Source organism: Photinus pyralis, unplaced genomic scaffold (assembly GCF_008802855.1).
Source record: "Photinus pyralis isolate 1611_PpyrPB1 unplaced genomic scaffold, Ppyr1.3 Ppyr1.4_unclustered_Scaffold8227, whole genome shotgun sequence".
Lineage (NCBI taxonomy): Eukaryota > Metazoa > Arthropoda > Insecta > Coleoptera > Lampyridae > Photinus > Photinus pyralis.
The window spans coordinates 138,315-161,128 of record NW_022172337.1 but is presented as its reverse complement, the minus strand read 5'-3'; the positions used below and the strand labels follow the sequence as shown (position 1 = coordinate 161,128).

At 37.1% G+C, this 22,814-nt stretch overlaps 1 protein-coding gene across 1 annotated transcript; it reads left to right on the top strand.

Moving 5' to 3' along the window:
• Positions 1 to 18,029: 18,029 nt before the first annotated feature.
• LOC116182965 lies at positions 18,030 to 20,522 on the top strand. The gene is made up of 3 exons (XM_031503541.1): positions 18,030 to 18,443; positions 18,594 to 18,746; positions 19,782 to 20,522. The coding sequence occupies exons 1-3, from the start codon at positions 18,261 to 18,263 to the stop codon at positions 20,520 to 20,522; spliced, it is 1,077 nt and encodes a 358-aa protein (XP_031359401.1). The 5' UTR covers positions 18,030 to 18,260.
• The last annotated feature ends 2,292 nt before the right edge of the window (positions 20,523 to 22,814 follow it).

Here is a 22,814-nt window from a genome sequence, read left to right as displayed (position 1 = left end):
CCCCATCCCTATAGTGGCCCACGAAAAATGGGCATCGTGTATAGGTTGTCAGGTTGATGGGTTGTTAGAATTCATAGATGATTTGTTTACTTGCATATAATATGTGATTAGGAATATTTTCTTAAAAAAAGGTCGCATTTCAATATTAAAATGTTATCAATGTATAAGTCAAAAGAAAAGTAACCGGATGGGGATGCAGAAAATTGGTATGGGGGGGGGGGGGGCGGCATATTCGAGAGGTTAGTGTGAAAATAGTTTTATCTCGCATCACTCCACAAAGTGATCTACAATATAATCAATCAGGTTAATAAAATATGGACGACAGTTTCTTTAAATAGATTTCACTCCCACGGCGTTTAACTTTCTTTTAGTCTTACATCCTCGCAATTACGATTCAAGTTGAAAATTTACACTGCGTTTGCAGCACCTTCGTTGAATGAATAGCTTCAAATATCACAAACAACCGTGAAATTAAAATTGAAATCGAACGCATATGGGATTGTTTGACGTCCGTTTGATCTTTACGTATTAGGCATGTTCGTATGATTGAAAGAGACGGCATTTGTAATTCATATGAGAATTGAGAACAATGTCGTGAGAATGAATTAGGAATTGAGAGTACAATATTTATTACTGTCAAATTGGTATCCATTGTCTCCTTCGAAATTCGATTTTTGGCAATATCCCATATGTTAAATCACAATGTGTGGAGACCCGCAGTGGATGCCAAGATGCGGATGGGCCGACGAAGAAGAGTAGGCAGTGGCGCAATCAGAAATTTGCTTTGGGAGGTGCTAGAATTACGAGTTGTATTAGTAACTTCCATTTTTCCGGGGCGGGGAGGGGGGGGGGGCTGAAAGAAGTGCTACAAAACTCAACCTTTTATTGTGGCTTAATACAATGCATTAATAACAATCGAATTTAGCTGAACTGTCTATGAGACTGTTATGAGTGAGATGTATTTGTGAGATTTGAAATAAAAGCGTATTTCAAATAGTGGTGTTTTACTGGGATATTACACAATGTGCAAAATCACCTCTGCTTGATATACTTTTATATTGACAATTTATACATGTCAAAAAAACTGTAATTTAGAGGAGATCAAAACGAGAATCTTAAATGCAAAATACTTTGAACGTCTAAAATCGTCGTTTGTGAGTTGCGCCTTCAAATCCCAAAATTTGCGTTTCTTTTTAATTTTGTTGTGAGGAACAGATAGGTAGAGGGATAGAATTTCCCCAAGGTTTTGTATAAATAATTCTAAAATTCCTACCCTACGACTGTAAAGCCTTGAATGAGGGAGTGAACAAAATTCTGCTCGACTTTTTTTCGGTTTTTAAACAATTCAAAATTACTGCAAAACATTTACGAGTATTCAGATCTCCAGAAAAGTTGAAAAAATAATGAGTTAATATTGTAGATTCTACAATTCCGCACCCCTTCGGTTCATTATCTTATCACTACAGTCCTCATCTTAAAAAACCGTATCTTAATTAGCCTTAAATTTAACTTGTCTAGCACATAACCCACGGCAATACTTAAATCATCAGGGCCAGTTTTGTGCGCAACACAGCTGCGACTATAAATGGAAAAGTAATTTCTTTTTCATGATTATCTACTGCAATTTAGTAAAAGTGTCATGTTGAATATTGCCATCGTTTATTTTTAATTTGATAAGTACATCATTCTATTATATATATTTGCCTAACTCAATTTAGAATGATTGTTCGTTCACGTTCTAGTTTTAATTTTAATATTTAATGTAGTTCCTGCCTTGTTTACTTTCACTTCAAAATTGCCATTTCATTCTTTTGAGCTTTTTATACACATCGCTTATAGTTACGAGCAGGTTTGCAAGATACAATCACTTTAAAATTTAGAATAAACTAAACTTTGACTCCAGCAATGTACTATTTCCACAGTGATCTTGAAGTGGGGTCCGTGAAGTTAGCAGCACATTGAAGGCACAAATAATGTCGAGACTAGGTGGGTTGGTTCGTGCTTCGTTTGTGCCGGTTTGTGCCGTAAAAAGTTTTCCAGCAAAACATACCGTTTGGAAATTATTTCGATTTTTAGATGTGCTAACTTCGCACACTTTTGTCGGCACAAATCCCGGGACTGGGTGGATTGGTTAGTGCTTCGTTTGTGCCGGTTTGTGCCGTAAAAAGTTTTCCAGCAAAACATACCGTTTGGAAATTATTTCGATTTTTAGATGTGCTGCTAACTTCGCACACTTTTGTCGGCACAAATCTCGGGACTGGGTGGATTGGTTAGTGCTTCGTTTGTGCCGGTTTGTGCCGTAAAAAGTTTGCCAGCAAAACATACGGTTTGCAAATTATTTCGACTTTTAGAGGTTCTGCTAATAGGCTAGTCATTGAGGATTTTTACCTGGAAATAACTCGGGAAGTACAGAAATTTTATATGCTTGAGTGCGTAGAACTAAAATTCATAAAATGCACAATTCTAAACTTGCCGCCCGGGCCGCCATCTTGCCAAGATGGCCGTCAAAAGCGGTTTTCCGCCGATATCTCCAAAACTGTGCATTTTACGAGAAAATATGTGGTGAGCAAAATTAAAGAGACGAAAATTTCCTACAAAAAATGTGGTTAGCATATTTCCACTAAAGTTAGCCCTTGCGCAGAAAAGCAGAAATTTTTAATAACCAATGGCGTGTATTTTATTAAAATAATTCATTAATCATTTAATTAATTAATCAAATTGATTAATCATTAGTCTATGCTCAATTAATTTTAAGTAACATTAGATTCTCTATTTACGCAGGCCTGACGGACCTGGCGGTTCGTTAATGTCTCTGTCACTGTTTTCATTGCCGAATACGTTTATCCCTATTTCGGGATCAACGTTGGCTTCTTTGAATTCGTCGGATTCTCCTTCTTCAGTCGATAAAGGAATATCGATACATATTCCACAAATTACGTTTGTGCCGGTTTGTGCTGTATCGCCAGGAAAATATTTTCCTGGAAGAAGTTATTTCGATTTTTAGATGTCTGTAGATGTTTGCTATAACTTCGCACACTTTTGTCGGCATAAATTTCGAGACTAGATGGATTGGTTAGTGCTACGTTTGTGCCGGTTTGTGGGGTAAAAAGTTTGCCAGCAAAGCATTGCCTTTGAAGGTTATCTCAATTTTTAGATGTTCTGGAAACCTTGTACATTTTTGTCGCTATACTGTTGAAACTAAGTATAATGTTAATGTCACGCATGGGTTAATGCTATCTTTGTGCCGGAATGTATAGTAAAAAGTTTGACCAAAAAAGGGAATGTGTGAAAACTCCCAGCACGTTTTTAATTGGATTGGATTTACTTCTCATACATCGCTTCGCCTTTTATTGGGCGAATTATCTAATCGATTTGGCAATTAACTACATGGCTGTTCAATTTGATTTACCGTTAAAATTTCACAAAAATTGGTCAACAAATAAGAAATTTACTTTTGCACATGCGCGAAAGAAGCTTTTGATATGTTTGAAATAATCGATCGATTTGCCTTTAGTAAAGGATGCTAATGTTAACATTACAGTAAGATCGCTCCATAAGTAACAAAGTTACTTTTGCGCATGCGCAGAAGATTACGGCCTACCAGTTTGGAAATTAATGGGTGCCTTCTCCATGCGGCAAGGACTGAAAAAATATACGCAATTTGTCCCATTCAATTTTGAGTTATCGTGCTAAAAACAACCCGGACAACGACAACAGACTTTTTTCTGTGATGAAAACAATACTTTACTTACCCATATATGGGTGCGGAAAAGTAATATCATAGATGATATATGCGATTTATATACACTTTATATACTACTTTAAACCACAGTAGGCGATGTGAAACCAAAGCTGATCTAAAAACTAAACTGTGTTGACATTGTAACTGGAAACATTTTAACAGACCGAGTCTGGCACAAGAAAGTAAATAAAAAAATTATAGAAACTTGAGAACGAAATAAAAGATTATTTTTCATAGCCTACTGTGACTTAAAGTAATAAAGTTTTAAAAAATCGTATAGAAAACCAGTATCATTCATGGTGTGTTATATTTTTATCAGGCCGTGTGGCGCAATTCAGTTTAGGCTGGAGTGCGGTACTACGGGTCCCTGGTTAGAATCGGCGTTCGGTCATAGATATTTGTAAATGTATAGTGGGTTGGGTTGGTAGAGCGACCTTGGATGAAACCCCGCCCACTCCAAAATAAAAGCAAAAATAAAATAAAATATTTAATATGCTACCTTTTTAGATTAAAATATACAAGATGTTCCACAAAACACACGAGATTAGGTCCGATATGATTTACCCGACTCCATACACTTATGTTGTATATACAACGGCAGAACTTAGGGAATCTTATCTACCTATTTCATGTAGTGCAATCGGATTTAGCAGATTTGGACTTATATAACAGTTATCCCTTGAGTTCTTTACCATTTGGAGACCCAATCTCACGAATGACTAAGTACACCACAGACAGTGATGCTAATTGTAACTTCAATTATTTTACATTTGGTACAACACGCCGCGAAAGGCTGTAATTGAAAAAACGAAGCTAACAGACACGTTCTGCTCCAACACAAGGATGATCTTATATAAACAAACCATCTGCAAATGTATGGCATGCAATTGTCAACAAATTAGACAATAAAGTGTCATCAAAAGCACACTACACTTGTGTGAAAGCTATAATACTTATTAAAAACGTGCTGGGAGTTTTCACACATTCCCTTTTTTGGTCAAACTTTTTACTATACATTCCGGCACAAAGATAGCATTAACCCATGCGTGACATTAACATTATACTTAGTTTCAACAGTATAGCGACAAAAGTGTACAAGGTTTCCAGAACATCTAAAAATTGAGATAACCTTCAAAGGCAATGCTTTGCTGGCAAACTTTTTACCCCACAAACCGGCACAAACGTAGCACTAACCAATCCATCTAGCCTCGAAATTTATGCCGACAAAAGTGTGCGAAGTTATAGCAAACATCTACAGACATCTAAAAAATCGAAATAACTTCTTCCGGGAAAATATTTTCATGGCGATACAGCACAAACCGGCACAAACGTAATTTGTGGAATATGTATCGATATTCTTTTATCGATTGAAGAAGGAGAATCCGGCGAATTCAAAGAAGCCAACGTTGATCCCGAAATAGGGATAAACGTATTCGGCAATGAAAACAGTGACATTAACGAACCGCCAGGTCCGTCAGGCCTGCGTAAATAGAGAATGTAATGTTACTTAAAATTAATTGATCATAGACTAATGATTAATCAATGTGATTACTTAATTAAATGATTAATCAATTATTTTGATACACGCCATTGGTTATTAAAAATTTCTGCTTTTCTGCGCAAGGGCTAACTTTAGTGGAAATATGCTAACCACATTTTTTGTAGGAAATTTTTTTCTCTTTAATTTTGCTCACCACATATTTTCTCGTAAAATGCACAGTTTTGGAGATATCGGCGGAAAACCGCTTTTGACGGCCATCTTGGTAAGATGGCGGCCCCGGCGGCAAGTTTAGAATTGCGCATTTTATGAATTTTAGTTCTACGCACTCAAGCATACAAAATTTTTGTACTTCCCGAGCTACTTCCAGGTAAAAATCCTCAATGACTGGCCTATTAGCAGAACCTCTAAAAGTCGAAATAATTTCCAAACCGTATGTTTTGCTGGCAAACTTTTTACGGCACAAACCGGCACAAACGAAGCACTAACCAATCCACCCAGTCCCGAGATTTGTGCCGACAAAGGTGTGCGAAGTTAGCAGCACATCTAAAAATCGAAATAATTTCCAAACGGTATGTTTTGCTGGCTAACTTTTTACAGCACAAACGAAGCACTAACCAACCCACCTAGTCTCGACATTTGTGCCTTCAATGTGCTGCTAACTTCACGGACCCTAAGATTACACTTCCCAGATTAACTGTTAGGTACATAAAATACACAAATTAAAAAATCATTTAAATAAACCTTTTTCCATGCATTCTCTGGAAGATAGACTTTAAATAAAGCAATTAAGCAGGCCGTTACCAGACTTAAATATTGTTAGAAAACGAAATGTGTCTGAATCTTCTTTAAGAGGACACAACAATAGCGATAAATCCGAAAATAAAGGAGTAGGTATTCAGAGAATTAATAAATTTCAGTACTTGTTTAGATAAAGATTTGAATAGTTATTTGTACAACTATTGTTAAAAATGACACTTCGGCCTCATTAATAAAACTGCAAATAAAATGTTGCTGTTGTTTATAGATCGGACTAAACGCCATGGAAACGGATAGTACAAATCGTGAAGAAAGTAACACTTTCCATACGAATTCTCATCTAAAACAACACAAAATGAATTACTGAAATGCATACTTGAAGTATACTTATGAAACAAGTCTCCAAAGAGATTAAAGGGGCTAGATTTGTTTCCGTCACTTGCATTATAAATATTCGAATTATACTGAAAATCTAAATAACTGGAATAATATGAAAACAAAAATTTGTAACTATTAAAATAATGGGGAGGGGGACACAATTTGGAACTACCTTCTACGCAGCTTACGAGCCGCCACTGGTGTCAATGTTGAACAAAAAGACTTTTTCTCCAACCACCTGAATAAGACGCTATTTTGTGACAGTGTTCGGTACGTAAAATTGACGTTTTGCGGATTAATCGCTTTCACCATGGCAACTGTACAAAAAGTGGATACTTTTGGTCCTAGTACCAAAAAAGAAATTGACCTTGAAAGTTGACCAATTAAAAAATTACAATCACGGAGATATGTCACATTGACATCGTTTTACATTGCAGGTTGTAAGATATTTCTATACATACAAATCAAATATTTTTGCATATTCAATGGAAATAATGATGTTACCTATACGTATGTACATGTATTGAAAATGATTTACGCTCGCTATTTTTATTTAAACCATGTGTAACGTAATTTACATATTCGATGAACGTAATTTTAATACGTACCTATACAACCCGCCGTCGCGCGTAACGCCATCTATTTCAGACCCCTTGCACTATTATCTGTCATTTTGAATTCAAAATTTGAAAAAGTTAATTGCAATTAATTTTAATTAAAAAATTGTACGGTAAGTTTTTTATTTCAATACAAAATATAACAATATTAATTGTGTATACAATAAAATGACTGAAACTGATAGCGACATGGATTGCACTCCGCCAGAGATTATGGAAACGGCAGAACATGCTACCTCAAGATTTGCTCCCTACAAAGTCGCGAGAGGTGAGAAGTAAGAACGAATAGGTTATAAGTTAACCTAAAAACTAGAGTGGCATGACACTTGAGGACAAGAAAGCAGAAGTTCTTACACTAGTAGTGGAACTGTGACTGAATCTAAATTCGAATATAATTTGAAGTAAAGGGGGTTGGAGAAAAAATTTTATGTTTTATTCGTACAAAAAATGCGTTTTCGGGACTCGGAAGGGTGCTGGACTCCGCTAACGCGTCGTCCAGCAACTATCTTCCTCGTCCCGAAAACTGACATTTTTTGTACTAATGAAACAAATAACTATTTCGTTCAACATTACCACGATCCTATTCTGGAAGTCGCTCGCATCTTAAGAAAAACATAGATTGTAGATCGACACAAGGTGTGCTGTGACCGGCAATCTTTCCTGGCGAGAGTTATATGAAAGTTAAATTAATAATCATATTGAATACACTATTAAACGTACACAGCATTATGCCATGGAAAACAATAAACAAACAAAATACTGCTGTACATTGTTTTAGTTGAAAGATGACAGTTTCGTAAATACAATTTAAATTAAAGATGTTTTCTAATCACAAAAAACTTAATATGGTCGAATGTTTTATTGTTCGTAATAAAAATAGTGGCTGTGCCGCCGAACGGTACCAACAAAGGATACACCAAATAGAAACAATCGAGGAAACAATTAATAACCTTATGCTTTTGTGTTTTTGATCTGCCTATAAACGGAGGTAAAAGTGTTTATCGGTTGCAGGCGGTATAATCGTCCTTAAATTGTCAAAAAGTTCGCTTGTAAACAACATCGTAACCACATTGATATATAAAATGACAAGTGAGTATGTTAATATGACAAATGAGTAGTGTAATATTTTACCATACCATTAAACAAAACTATAGTTATATCTTTATTAGGAAAAATCCTCCGAGTACTACATTTACCGCAATTGTAGAAACCAAGAAATGGTTCTGTTTCGTATGTTGTGGTCTCAAACCCATATATTTTTTGACGATTTCCACATAATTAATGGAGTCCTGTGGGTTTAGGTATAGGTTTTTGATTTGTTAATTGTAACAATAAGGACATCTTCACTTTTAACATCATTTGCGCCCAAATTGTAAATTTCATCGCATAGTGTAGCCCCACATAAACCAAAAACGGCTGCTACCTAGAAAAAAGCATTACAAGTCAAGCATATTATGCGTTTCTGACATGTTTGTATACCTTGCACATGAGAAATTGATCGTCTTTTCTCCAGTCCTGAAAATCGGCATAATATTTTTCATATCGAACTTTCGATTTAGTTGGAATTATAGAGACTTAAAAGCTTCGTTAGCACTTTCTCGTACGTTTTCAGGCAAATGTACAGTACTCATTTTCTAATTAATTAGATGAAAAATTAGGTTTTGTTGATTAGCAACACTCGCAACTATAACAACCAAATTTTAACATAGCAACCGACATCTACGGCAACTTTGATGATTACGATAAAAATGTTATTTGATTTAGGAAATTGCCCAAAAGTAAGGGATTGTGCGCCTGCAACCGATAAACTATTGAACAAACCGCTGATGTTAAGGCGATCATAACAGCCTTAAGGCGCGTACTGACTTGAATGTGCATGCGCTGAGTCGCGACGAACGAACTGGTATGCGTGCGAATGGAAAAAGATATCGTTTTTTAAAACTAATTTCAGCGAATGCATGTTTTGTGTTTCAGTCTGTTCCGACCATTCGTGCGGTTCATTTCTAAATATGGCGGAAGTAATTATCGCGGGAGCTGCTTATGTAGTAATTCACACTTTACTTAAAAAAAAATAAACGAGACAAGCGGCCTAAACGATTTTGGATGCAGCAGATCTTCAGTCCCACGCATCAATTTTTAAATTTTTTGAATAATGGGAGGGGTGCTTTGCATTCCATAACACCGGATTATCTTCGTAGAGATCGATTAGCTGAAGGCATTCGTCATTACTCCACTCCATTTTGTCAATTACTACTTAAACCATGCACGCGTTCGTACGGGCAAGAACTGACTAAAATGACGTCCAAATTGAGCACGCACGCATGATATATTTCCTTTGAGCGGTGACAAAAACCGACAGCCGATGGCTCGGGTTATGTGCATTCGCCACCGCTCGCGAGAAGATAAACATGTGCTGAGTCGTTGCGAATGCCACGTCCAGATCTGAACGTGCATGTGCGTGCGTCGTGACTCAGCGCATGCACATTCAGGTCAGTACGCGCCTTTAGATGTCTTACAATCCTCGCTACGCTCGGATTTTAACCTGACATCACAGATTAAAATACTTGTCTGTGCTGACATCTACTAACGGCTGTTATGCTAGCCTTAACATACTTTGGTATGTTAATAGCTATAAATATGCCAAATGCGCAGTTAATTACAATGACATTATCTAACGATTCAGGAAACGAACATTGTACAGCATTATCGTATGTTTATATCTCAAACGTTGAACTTTTTTACTCACGATAAAATTAATTATTATAGATTACGATCTACATTTTGACGCAAAGTAAGACTGTTACGATCATAACAAATTGTTTTCACTTTTCCGTCCGTCCATCTAACTGGCTGCCCGCCGTTCTGCGCTATAGCTCAGTGCCTAGACGTCGTATCGACTTCAGCTTTCGCTAATGAAAACTTATGCGTTCCAGATGTGCAATTATCAAAAATTAACTTTGACATCCATCACGCTGTTACCAAAAATCGGTCAAAATAGTTATTTATGTATCAATTTTGTTGGGAAAAGATTAAACTTTATTCCTTGATGCCCAAGAAGTGATCCATATGCCCAAAATATTTTTACCATTGGAAATGCTTATGATTTGTATATAGATGTGAAGTTACCAGTTTCGTTGAAGCAGAAAAGACAAGGTGTCAAGTGATGATCGTACCATACTCGGCCGCAATCGGTAGGTTGAGGAAAAGACGCGGATACTCTCGATACGGCACGGATAGTGCGCAATTGTCTTCTTAATTCCAATCTAAAATTCTCGCACATCTGCATATTATGAGGTTTATTATTTAGAAGGTTTACGGGTGAATAAGGGTTATTTGTGTTTTACATATGACGTTATGTGGTTATCATTTCCAATCTCTCCAATGGTTGCATGGATTGCGAAATCTGTGAATTTTTAGCCAGAAGATGTCAAAAATGCTATTTATGCATCAATTTTCTTCGAAAATAGATCTGATTGCTCAATGTCAAAAAAGTGATCCATGTATATTGTATATTTTTGGTTAGCAAAATATAATGGTACCCAAAAGATGTCAAAATCGTTATTTATGCACCAGTTTCTTAGGAAAAAGTCTAAACTCGATTACTCGATACCCAAAAAGTAATCCATGTGTATTTTTAGGCGACCAAATATTTTTACCCTAAAGACGTCAAAATTGTTTCTTATGCACCAAACTCCATTGCTGGATACACAAGATCCATGTGTATATTTAGACAACCAAAATGTTGCTGTGACCCTTGAACTTCGAGCCAAAGACAACATTTTTTAACCGAGCTTGCTCTTCAATTATAATAAATTCTTTCCCGGTGTAGATCCGCACCCCGATACGGAAAAAATGATTCAATTCTGACGTTTAAATTTCTGATTCCCGGCAGACAATGGGCAAAATCAAAATCCTTAAATTCCAAACGGTCAGTTATCAAATTTTTAGAAACACTTACAATGAACCTTGGGCGAGCATCAGTAAATAAATAAAAATAAAAATATTACAACATTGAATCACCTAAGATTGCATTTAGCAAAAACAACTGATAAACAATCGTCGGAACTTCCGTAATGGTGCTTTCTTACAGTATTTTTTTTAAGGTGTGTACTTGTAAACTTTCGATTTAGACCAAATGTGTTATGTCAACAATACACTCAGTAAAATTCTAGATGCATATAGCAATTAAATGTGTGGTATCACAGATGCAAACCAACACTAGATAAAATCGGAAGTTTTGGGTCCATGGAAAAGAATTTTTCATTTTACTGTGGAAGCAGTTCCGAAGCAAAAAAACGAACTACCAATGATTCAAAAAAATTTCCCACAGAGTGAAGTTTATGTTGCACAATTGATTTATCGACTTTCATATTTTTTTCTGATAATGTAGTTACATTATGTTTTCAATATAATATGCAGAACAGCTGCGCTTACCATTTGGCATTATAGTTTTTGGAATGAATTCGATCCAGTACAGGTGACAAGCCGGCGCCGATAGCAGCCAAGCAAGTGCGCTGCTAGGCGCACCGCGGACGCGCACGAGCTGCATATAGAAATATCATTTACTCGAAAACGGTAAGACCTATCACTAAAATTCTTTCACCAAAAACTTTTGGTGACTATCAGCTACAATTCGCACGATACATGTATAGAGTTTCCTCAAATAATAAAAAAGTTTCTCGCAGAGTGAAGTTTACGCTTCTCAAAAATCGATTTATCGACTTTGATGGCAATTATGATAATGTAGTTATATCATGTTTTCGTAGGTAATTGCACAAGTGCATCAAAATTACCGATAATTTTTTTGAAAGCATGTTGTCTAAAAACTGCATGAGTTTATTTTCATATTTTGGCGAAAGAGCCCGACACCGAAGGTGGAGGGCTCTTTTAACAAAATATGAAAATGACCGAATGCAGTTTTTTACTGACAACATGCTTGAATAAAAAATTATCAGGTTTATTTTGATGCACGAGTGTAATTTAGGGGATAATTGCACTGTAGAAAGCGAAAGAGCCCTGCGATAATTGCACTGTCCATATCCATGGCAACTGGCAACTCCTTTGGACAATTTCACGATACACCGACAAGTTATAAGTAGGTAACGTCAGTTTGACAAGTAATGCTTGTTCGGGAAATATTCGCTGTAATTGAGCGATAATTACACACCTCATATGGCATTTATGACATATGAGGGAAATATTCGACATAATAGGCATAGTTAGAAGCGCTTACTATTTGGCATTATAGAACTGAAACAATTATAACAATATCTCGTGCGGGAGCCGAGATATTCCGGGGTGAATCTTTAAAAACATAAATTTTTATTAAGACACTTTTGAGTGGTTTTTTGACTATAAAAAATGTCATGACCAACGGAAAATGTCGTAAAACACCATTTCGGATGCAGAATTACAATATCTACATACTCTACTAGGTCTGATCTTGTTATACCTTCAAAAATTGTTTTCCCATTTCTAGACGACTTTTTTGCCCGATTTCGCTCCACTATTAAGCAGTGCCACACAATTTCGCTATTGATAACGATACAGGTTTATTGAATCAATTGTTCGCCAATAAAATAAAATAAAGCTGTCGAAGGCTTCCTCGATTTAAGAAGAATTACAGTTGTATAAGGAACGGTTTATGTAAACAATTGGAATTCGTGCTACCTCAATGGATTTTCTTGATTAAAATTTAAAACAAGTATAAATTGTGCAAAGGTCTTGTGCAGATAAAGCGCATTTTTTTAACCGAAATAGCTTTTGTTTTGACATCACCAATAGATATATTTCTTGCAGACGTCTCAATCGCCCTTTGTGAGTCCCCTCTTCCGACAATCCGTTCTGGAGGTATAAGGGAATATACGTCCCGATCACGATAAAAGGTCCAGGAGGAGGGCTATGGTTGGTAGAAATTAATTCCTTTCGTTGAGACCTTTCATTAGAGTACCATGAAGGATAAAACTAGTTGCCCCCCCCCCGCGCTCTAAACCCTACTTTGATAAGAAGGCAGAAAGAAGGGCAGTAGTTGGTAGAAAACGGTTCCTTTCGTTGAGACCTTTCATTAGAGTACCATGAAGGATAAAGCTAGTTCCTCGGCTAGTTCCACTCCTCGCCCCCTTCCCCTCCCCCCGTACTTTGATAAGAGGACAGAAAGAAGGGCAGTAGTTGGTAGAAAACGGTTCCTTTCGTTGAGACCTTTAATTAAAATACAATGAGGTAAAATTTATTTTTAACCCCCCCCCCCCTCTCAGGCCCCGTCGCTCGCTGATCTCGAAAAAGAGTCGCACGGGAAAGTTATAGTTTGTACAAACCAATCTATTTCGATCAGACCTTTCATTAGAATACCATGGATGGTAGAACATGTGTTCCCCCCCGCCATTTTCTACAGTTTAACCTGGCACCATTAAAGGCATGCGTATGCAAAATCTGAAAACAATTGGTTGTCGTATGTAAAAGTTATGCACGTTTTACTTTCAAAAACAGCATCTTAGGAAATAATTCGTGGGGGGGGGGGGCTCCCCTTTTAGACAGCGTAATTTGATGGCCGTCTGGCACACCTTCAAGGTATAGGCTACCTACTGCAACTAAACTTCCAGGACTCTATAGGACCATTCCCCTAGAAGTAGTTTGAAACGGCAGAAGTGGGTCCGGACGGACAAGACGCAAACAATAGCACATTTTTTTTAATTCTTAAAAAATGCGCTAAAAAGTAGAGCAATAGCTCTTAAGATAAGCACCGGTAGCGACCGAACGGCTGTAGAGACGGACGGATAAAGTAGCACTTTTTAGCGCATTTTTGCAAATTTATTTGTGAAAAGTAGCTTTTAATCTCACTTTGGCTGGCTGGCTGGCTGCAAATGTGGGCGCGTAGAAGAACTCTTGTAGAAAGGCAACGGGTGTACGTGTATCTACAAGGCCGTGAAATTTGTCAACCTTAGGGACATGGCTACATGATGTGGGGTTGGCGACATCTGGGCGTCATCCTCGAGCGTAGTATACTAACGTGAAGGTTTTTCAGTTTTTTCCTATCTTCTACGACAGTTTTGGTCCGATTCTTTTCAAATTGGTGTCGTCGGAAAGATGTTGTAAACGCGCACAAGTCCTGCGTGGCGAAATTTTGTTTTTTGTCCTAGGGGCGAAATTAACGACCTTTTGCGCGCGCGTCTTTGAGAAGTAGTCAACTTCGGGCGCCTTTTACCTTCCGTTGCGAACTCACGCGGTTTAACGTTTCGTAAATCTCGAATCGCTGTCTCTCTTTCTCGTGTCGCCAATAGAAGCGAATTGCGGGTGGGTGAACGGGACGTCGGAAGTGGCTACCGTCAAAGGGAATGTGGTAGCCCCCGACACGATTTTAACTTTAAAAGCGAATTGCGGGTGCACGCGGAAAGTGGGAAACGGTTAGTGAATGTAGTAGCCTTCGACAAGATCTGTTATTGATGGTTGAGTCGAAAGTGGCTAAGAGAATACTGATCTGCCACACAAAAATGCGCTGAAGTCCCTTCGATCTCACACGAGGACTTTGATAATTTTTTTTTAAATTTTTGTGGAAATGCGCTAAAAATGTATACGAGTATACGACAGCAGATTTATATCCCATCGGTAACTTTTTGTTAGTGTGGTGTCACACTATGCGTTTTTACCGCTTCTGCTAAAACGTTCCTGTTTAACGGGATGATATAATATCACCTCAGTTTAAACTTTAAATAGCAAAAATAGGGTATACCGTTAGACCGCCATAGTACAACACGTGGTTTCGTCATGTCAAACCGCATCCGTTTTAGCAGAAGCGGTAAAAACGCATAGTGTGACACCACACTTACTCTGTGGTTAGTAAAAAAGACGGTCCCTTTGGTTACTTTTGAATATTTTAGTCATTCATTTTATTTGCCTAGAAATGTAAAATAAAATAATAGCAAACAATAATAACTTAATACTTACATGGCCTCAAGCGATTTATGACAATGGAAGTACATTCCAATTAAAGCTTAAATAGAATGCGTACCATGTACGTTTCCATAACCTGATAACCATTAAGAAATACATGGAAATGTAGTTAAGGTAAAGAATGTTATTTACATTAAGGTAGCAAGATATTAATTGTGAAATGGGTATTTATTGAATGTTATGTAGAATTGTAAATAGAATCAATGAAAATAAACATCCATTTACCGCAGCTATCCGTGTCGTGCGCTAGTAATACAAACATGGAAGCGGTTAAAACAGAAGAATTTTGAATTGATTTATGACTCAGAATTATGCGTTTTTATTATCTAAATTTGATCTACTCTTGCGATAGAAGAGAAAGGAAATAGTCTAATCCGAGGTCTAATCGTTAACGTTGCATAAAACGCATCAATTAGTATCATAAAATAATTATAAATATACGTAAATATAGGTTTCAAAAAGTCACTTTTGGAACACCAAGCTACAGCGTGTTAATATACTATATAATTTAAAGCGCCAAATTTAAATTGTCTGCAGTTTTTTTCGATCACCCGGTACATGTTTTCCCGATGTCAAGCTAAGATGTTTTCACGATTTCTGAACGAAATCCTCAACGAAGGCAGTACATAAACAACGATTTGGCCACCTCTTAGCAAATGGGGATCCCGTTTTCTCAACGAAGTCAGTGCATAAATAACCTGTGTGGTACAATGGCGGCTCGTGAGTTGTAAAAATCTAAAATGGCAAAGTTGAAGTGTAAGTTTTACGGCGGGGATTCGTGTGGGTAGGGCAACATGTCGTCGCGCATTGTCGTCTTTGCTTAGGCGTTTCTTCGTCACTGCCTTGATATAAACGCTACAACAGGTATAATTACAAAAATTGAGTAGAACTGGATTTTATGCATTATATTCTTCCAAACTATTGGTATCTTCAATTTCGTTTTTCTCTCCATTGAAATAAAAACTGGTTTTTAAGGTTAATTTGGCCTCCTAAGACAATAATTATGCATATGACGGTCACACTTTTTAGAAAATCTTAAATAAATCGAAACCCATTACATATAGGTATAGGCATAGAGTAAACAACACTGTATGGTATAGGTCATAGGGAATGTAATAATTGATCGATGTAGAATTTTTTTCCACATTTGAAAGTGCAAAGAAATAAAGCAGGTTTCGGTTACGTTGCGCTAATAAGCCCCCAGGTATGATCATGAAATTGATAGAAATGGATAGAGGACACCTTAATTACATGTTATCAGTTAAAAAATTTGCGGAAGAAGCCTTACATTTTCCACAATCTTCATTCAAACTTCACTTCATTTCGTCGTAAGTGAGGTTATATTACTCCAAATTTCATGATTGTTTTTCAGTTGGTACTGATGTTCTTAACATTCCTGAGTGCCAACTTTAGTTAGTTTCTTAAGAGGTTATGTTATTTTTCCACGATTTAATTAACTTTAAACAATGATATACAACTTTATACATGTTTTTAATTATACCATAATAGCAGTAAGTAGTTCTCTACATCCTACATTGCTAAGCAGCGATTCATAAGCGTTCCAAGTTAAGCGGTTAAGCTGCGATCCATGGAAAATGCGAGAGATGTTCCTTCCCCTCTCGACCGTATTAGGCGGTGGATGCTAAGCGTCGATTCATATGAAACATGCAGGAAGTGCCCGGGTTTCCCCTCTCGGTGATCGATACCAAGAAATTTTTGCCACATGCAACCTTCTCTACGACATCCTTCTTCCCTAATGCATTCAAGTTTAGACTGTATAAGCTTCAAAAAGTGGTATCATTAAAATGTCAGTCACATGGAAGTGTCGCTTATTTGGTGTTTAAGTCGAACAAAACCTAAAATTGAATTGTATATTATACCTGTTGTACTACTTTTATTACATTTTGTTAATATACACTTTAAATCCAGCATATTTCATTTTAGTAGACGAAGAAGTTAACATAACCTCCTACAAAATTTACTGTAACCTTTGTTTATTACATTACATAAAATTTTTCAGTTTCGCCAACTTAAGAATTACAAAATATACGTAAAATAACACCAGATTTCACCAGAAAAGGAGGTGAACTTTTAATTAAGATTGTGGAAAATTTAGGCCCTCTTCCGCAAATTTTTTTAATCTAAACGTGTTATTAAGGTGTCCTTTATCCATTTCTATCAATTTCATGATCATACCTGGGGGGCTTACTAGCGTAACGTACCCCAGGTTTCATTTGAAAAAGTCAACTTTAAGGTTCGAAGTTATTAAACTTGACCATTAATTTTAAAACACTCTGTAGAAGGACGATGAGAATTCGCTTGCAGCATCACGTCAGTTGAGACGTCAGTATTATTGATTTTAGACGACTTTTTGAAATTCAAGTCCATGGAGCCATAAGTATACAGGGCGCAAAAGAAAAGCAGTCAAACGTCAACAATTTTGAAAAATCTTGAATAATTTGAAAACCTTTGATGCTATAGGTATAGCGAAATGTGGTATCAAACGACGTATATTTTCATGTAGATTTCGAAAATGCAATAAAATACATACAGGGTGACAATTTGAAAACTTACCACCCCCCATATCTTAGTAAATAAACGAGATATTTAAAAAAATCAAAATCCGTTTCGGTAATTCGGAGGGGGAATCAATCACAATGACATAGTTGGCGACGCACCCTCCTCAACCCCCTGCGCCCAAGCCACCCCAACTTTTAAATCTTAAATAGTGACCCCCCATGTGTGATACGTCGTTGGAAAGCTCTGAAAAAATGCTTTCCAACCATACCAAATAGCATTACATTTAGGTTAGTAATTATCGTGCAAATCAAAAAAAAAACATGGAAAATCGTATTTAACTTGAACTTCCAAAGCCGACTCGACAGCAACTCATTTTTGATCGCCAGTTATAATCTATTCTCAAACTCTTGTCGGACCTTTTCAAATGTTGGTTTTGCAATATTTCGACATTCTTGAATTATTCTCTGTCTTAGTTCGTCTATGTTCGCCGGTTGCGTTTAAAGGCGCGTCCAGACATGGCGAACGAGCGCGAAGAAGCACTCGCGAGCACGAGAATTTCGTCAAGTGTGGACGTAGCGGCAAGCGCAAACGAACATGAAGAAGCAACGACAAACGTCGGCGAACGCGATCCGCCGTCGGTCGGTACATCAAAGGAAAATGCTCGTTCGTGTTTGATCGCGATCGTCAGGTCTGGACGGGGAACGAACGGTCGCTGTTGCATTTGCAAACGAAAAGTGGCAGTTGAGTCAACAGGTTGAGTTAAACTAGCAGTGTTGATTGATTTTGCGTGTTAAGCCTCATGGAATGGTCCAACGACATAGTTATTTCTTTTATAAAAGATGTGGAAAAGTTGGCAATGCTATGGGATAGCCAAAATCCCTTTTACAAAATTACAAGGAAAAAGAATGATGCGTGGTCCGAATTAGCTCGTACTTACAATAGTACACCAGAAGAAGTAAAAAAGAAATGGAAGAGTTTACAGGTAAGTTAATGATTTATTAAACATTGTTCCTTAATTTTCTTTGTTATTAAAATTTTAATTGAACTTAAAAGTTCCAGATTTTTGCATAGGTGGGTACCTATTTTTAGGTATATGGTCTGTAGGTAATGTAATATTTATTATTTTTTTTAGGCGTCGTATAGAAGGGAGAGACAAAAAGTCAAAGATGTTACTCATTCAGGCATGGCGACAGCTGACAAATATACTCCCACCTGGTTTGCTTATGATGCTTTGGCATTTATGTCAGATCGTTATACTCCACGGAAAACACAAAATACTTCAGAAGTAAGAATTTTTATTCAGATACATATTTTACCGTAACGAACAATAATAGTTAATAACAATATATAGATAACCTACTCATAATCGTCTTGCCATGAAACGCGTTCTGTTTTGCAAAATTCCGCAAACGTATCCCTGATTTTTTTTACATTTTCGGCTGTTTTTCGAGGAATACATCGAAAAGAGCTAAACGCCGATCTTTCTTGGTAATCGTTCCCTTGCGTACTTTTTTTTCTACACCTGACTTCTCGGTAAAATTATTATAGTTTTTGCGATTTCTTAAAAAGTTGTGTAGATATAAACATGCAAGCACAACAAGAGTTGCTTTATCAGGATTTAACAGCATTGGTTTCCTGAACACTCTGAATACAGACGATAATATGCCGAATGCATTTTCAACAATTCGTCGCGCTCTACTCAGTCGATAATTGAAAGCTCTTTCTTTTGTACCTTTTTCCCAGGATCCTGTATAGGGTTTCATAATATTTTTCACAAGCGGAAACGCGTCATCTGCTACAAACACGTAAGGTGCGACAGAATTGGTTGTTGGGAGGGGCGCTTCTTCTGGCAAGTTTAAAGAATTTGATTCCATGTCAAGATAGAAACTAGTATTTTTAAACACACCACCATCGGAAATACGTCCTTGACAACCGACGTCTGCATAAATAAATTTGTAATTTGCATCAACAACTGCCATTAACACAATACTGAAGTGCGATTTATAGTTAAAGTAGTCGGAACCGCTGTTGATAGGTGCTTGTAAAGCTATGTGCTTCCCGTCTATCGCGCCTAAACAATGGGGGAAATTCCATAAATTGTAGTAATCTTCCGAAATTTTGAGCCATTCTTCCCTGGAAGTTGGTGTCTGGAACAAAGAGAATTACCTGATAGATATTTATTTTCTGTAATACTCAAAAATAATTGTAAGAGCGGCGATAAACAAACTAACCAAAATTAATCACCAAGACCACGAACAAAACTAATAAAACCATTAATTTTTGTAACTTAACCTTTTGTATGTTTTTCCTTGGTTTTTAGGATTCCCAGCAGCTCCTCGGTGAAGGTGACGATGAAATCCTGGGCGATGGTGAAGATGAAGAAAGGAATGATAAAACCTTAAAGGAAGCAACCTCAAAGGAAACTGGAAGCAAATGTGACGAAGAAAAAAGTGAGATGCCCTTATCTACCACGACTACAAAAAGCACTCTAAAACGACCTTTGTTTTCAAAATCATCGTGTGCCAAGAGGCCTAAAGAAGATCCTAGAATAGATGAAGTTTATAGTATTTTGAAATCGACTGCATCAGAGCGTCCAGTTACTCGTGATGATAATGATGTATTTGGAGAATACGTTGCGAAAACGTTGAGAACATTAGATAGTCACTCGAGAATTGTAGCCAAGCATTATATAAATCAAAATCTGTTTGACGCTGAAATGGGAAGATTTAGGCAGCCATTATTACATATGCAATCACAGTTCCAGCCTCAGTATTCCAGCTCGGCTTCTGCGCATTCTTCAACAACGGTGACACCATTCCCTTCACCTTCACTAAGCCTTGGGAATCCTAATCAAAATTCTCAGCAACAGTTTTCAACTAATCAAAGCCTACCGGCGAGTAACCATCAGATAACTCCAACTCCTATGCAGACAGCTCCGTTGCAACATGCAGAACAAGTTTCAGCAATGAGCATGGGATCTACAGTTCACGAGTCTAATGACAGACATACAGAAGAATCTGCAGCACCCTCGTTACTTACGTTTTTCACAAATTTTCAATAGGCATCGGTAGTTTTAATGTAATATTTTTTGTAACATTATCCCTAACCTATGCATATAGCAATTGGTGAAATAAATATAAAAAAGTATCTTACCTACCTTAATTTCATGTCGTAGAGCGTCTATTATCGCAGCACAAACTTCAGGAATAATCGTTGCAATAACTTGTTTTGAAAATTTAAATAGATAACTAAGGCTGGCGTAGGAATCCCCTGTTGCAAGAAATCTTAAAGTCACACTTAGTCTTTCTTTTGCTGGAATAGCTTCTCTGTAATAAGTGTCCTTTTTTTTCTATTTTTGGTCCTATTAATTGCAACAATTCTTCAAAATCAGTGGCAGTCATTCTGGAAAAGTTTGTAAAATGCCCGGAATCTTCTTGTGTAAGGGTAAGCAATAATTCTGAAGCATTACGGTTTTCTCTGTCTCTAAATATTGATGTCATCCACCATCGACGGCGCCTTCTGCGTTTTTTCTCGTTTAATTTCAGAAACAAAAACGCAGCACTTGCTACTATTATTTTTTTCTTTCGAGTCGAATCCATGCTCGAAAACAGAAAACTGTGGAACACAAACGAATGGTAAAATGGCCGCGAATTGTTCGTTCGCGCTCGTTTTAAAGAAAATCTCTCTGCTTTCCGCTCGTCGATGCTTGTTTGCGTTCGCCAACGCTTGTTCGCGCTCGTTCGCCATGTCTGGACGCGCCTTAATACGACAGATTTCAAATGTATCATATTAGTTTATTTTTTGATTTGCACGATAATTACTAACCTAAATGTAATACTATTTGGTATGGTTGGAAAGCATTTTTTCAGAGCTTTCCAACGACGTATCACACATGGGGGGTCACTATTTAAGATTTAAAAGTTGTGGTGGCTGGGGCGCAGGGGGTTGGAGGGGGTGCGTCGCCAACTATGTCATTGTGATTCCCCCTCCGAATTACCGAAACGGATTTTGATTTTTTTAAATATCTCGTTTATTTACTAAGATATGGGGGGTGGTAAGTTTTCAAATTGTCACCCTGTATAATGCATTCCATTTAAAATAAGAAAGTCCGGACAACCGGAAGTCGTGGCTACGCTTAGCGTCGCCACTCGTGCCACAAGATAGTCGTATTACAATAGGTCGCATTGTAACACTTGTCTTTCAATATACTATTTCAATAATCGGTAATCACATCCAATCAACCGCGTGTTATATTACAAATAGCCTTTTAAGACAGAAGAAAGATATAAATCAAACGCAATGTACCTAACAATGTTTAATTGGTGGAACGAAATAAAATCATTCATAATACTGCAACACATTATCATCTAACCAGTTTTATTTAGCGAAATCGACAAGAACTTGATAAAATAAACGTTAGCTCATATTCAAATTTACGCAACCCAAACCTTGAATTGATCATCTGACAAAATAAGTAAAATTGAAGACAATTACGTACCTACCTAATTAAAATCTAATACCAAACTTAAACAACACCTTAATAAATACTCTTAAAATTACAACTTGATCTTAATCGAAATAATTTATTGTACTTACTTGCTTGTAAACAATATCACGATCAATATAATCACAACACAATAAAAAGGACGTTTGGGTTTTATGTTAAGCAAAAAATAAGCATTTCCATTCTAAGTGCAGCAGATTACCACGAGGTACGCATTGCAGTTGTAAAAATTGCTCGTTCTTACAACAAGTAGCACGCAATACTAAACCTATCGCTATCATAACCATAACATGCCTTATAAGCTTTTAGTCCGTTTTCAGTTACGATTTTGAGCGCGTTTCACAAGTACGATATGGAAAAGAAAAGGACGGCGATAGTTGAAGGAATGAGATCATCGTAGAATTTCACACTGATGTGTAACGAAGGGGCGTGCTCGACTGGATTGCGAATCGAGATGGTACGTGCTACACTGCTATGCCATTGCATGATCATCTCTACTCTAAATCGACTGACTAGTCAACCTTTTGTCTTAACTAGTCCTTTTTAATTAGGATAATTAGAAATATTGACTTTTAATTAACTTTATCTACCTACTTGATCTGTATCAGCTAGTGTGACACGCTCCTCCTCATGCATTATGCTATCGGGCAAAGACAAACTTATTTTGCGCCGTTTCAGGCCATACCTACGTGGGCTTGCATGGTCTACGTAGGTAATATGATTACAAATCAATAAATCACATTTGTTTATATGCTTTACTTTGTGTCTAAGGTCTGACCTGACGAGTTTTCTTTGTAGCTTGTGTTGTTCATGTTATCCTGTATTTATGACCCTGGCACGCATTCGGAG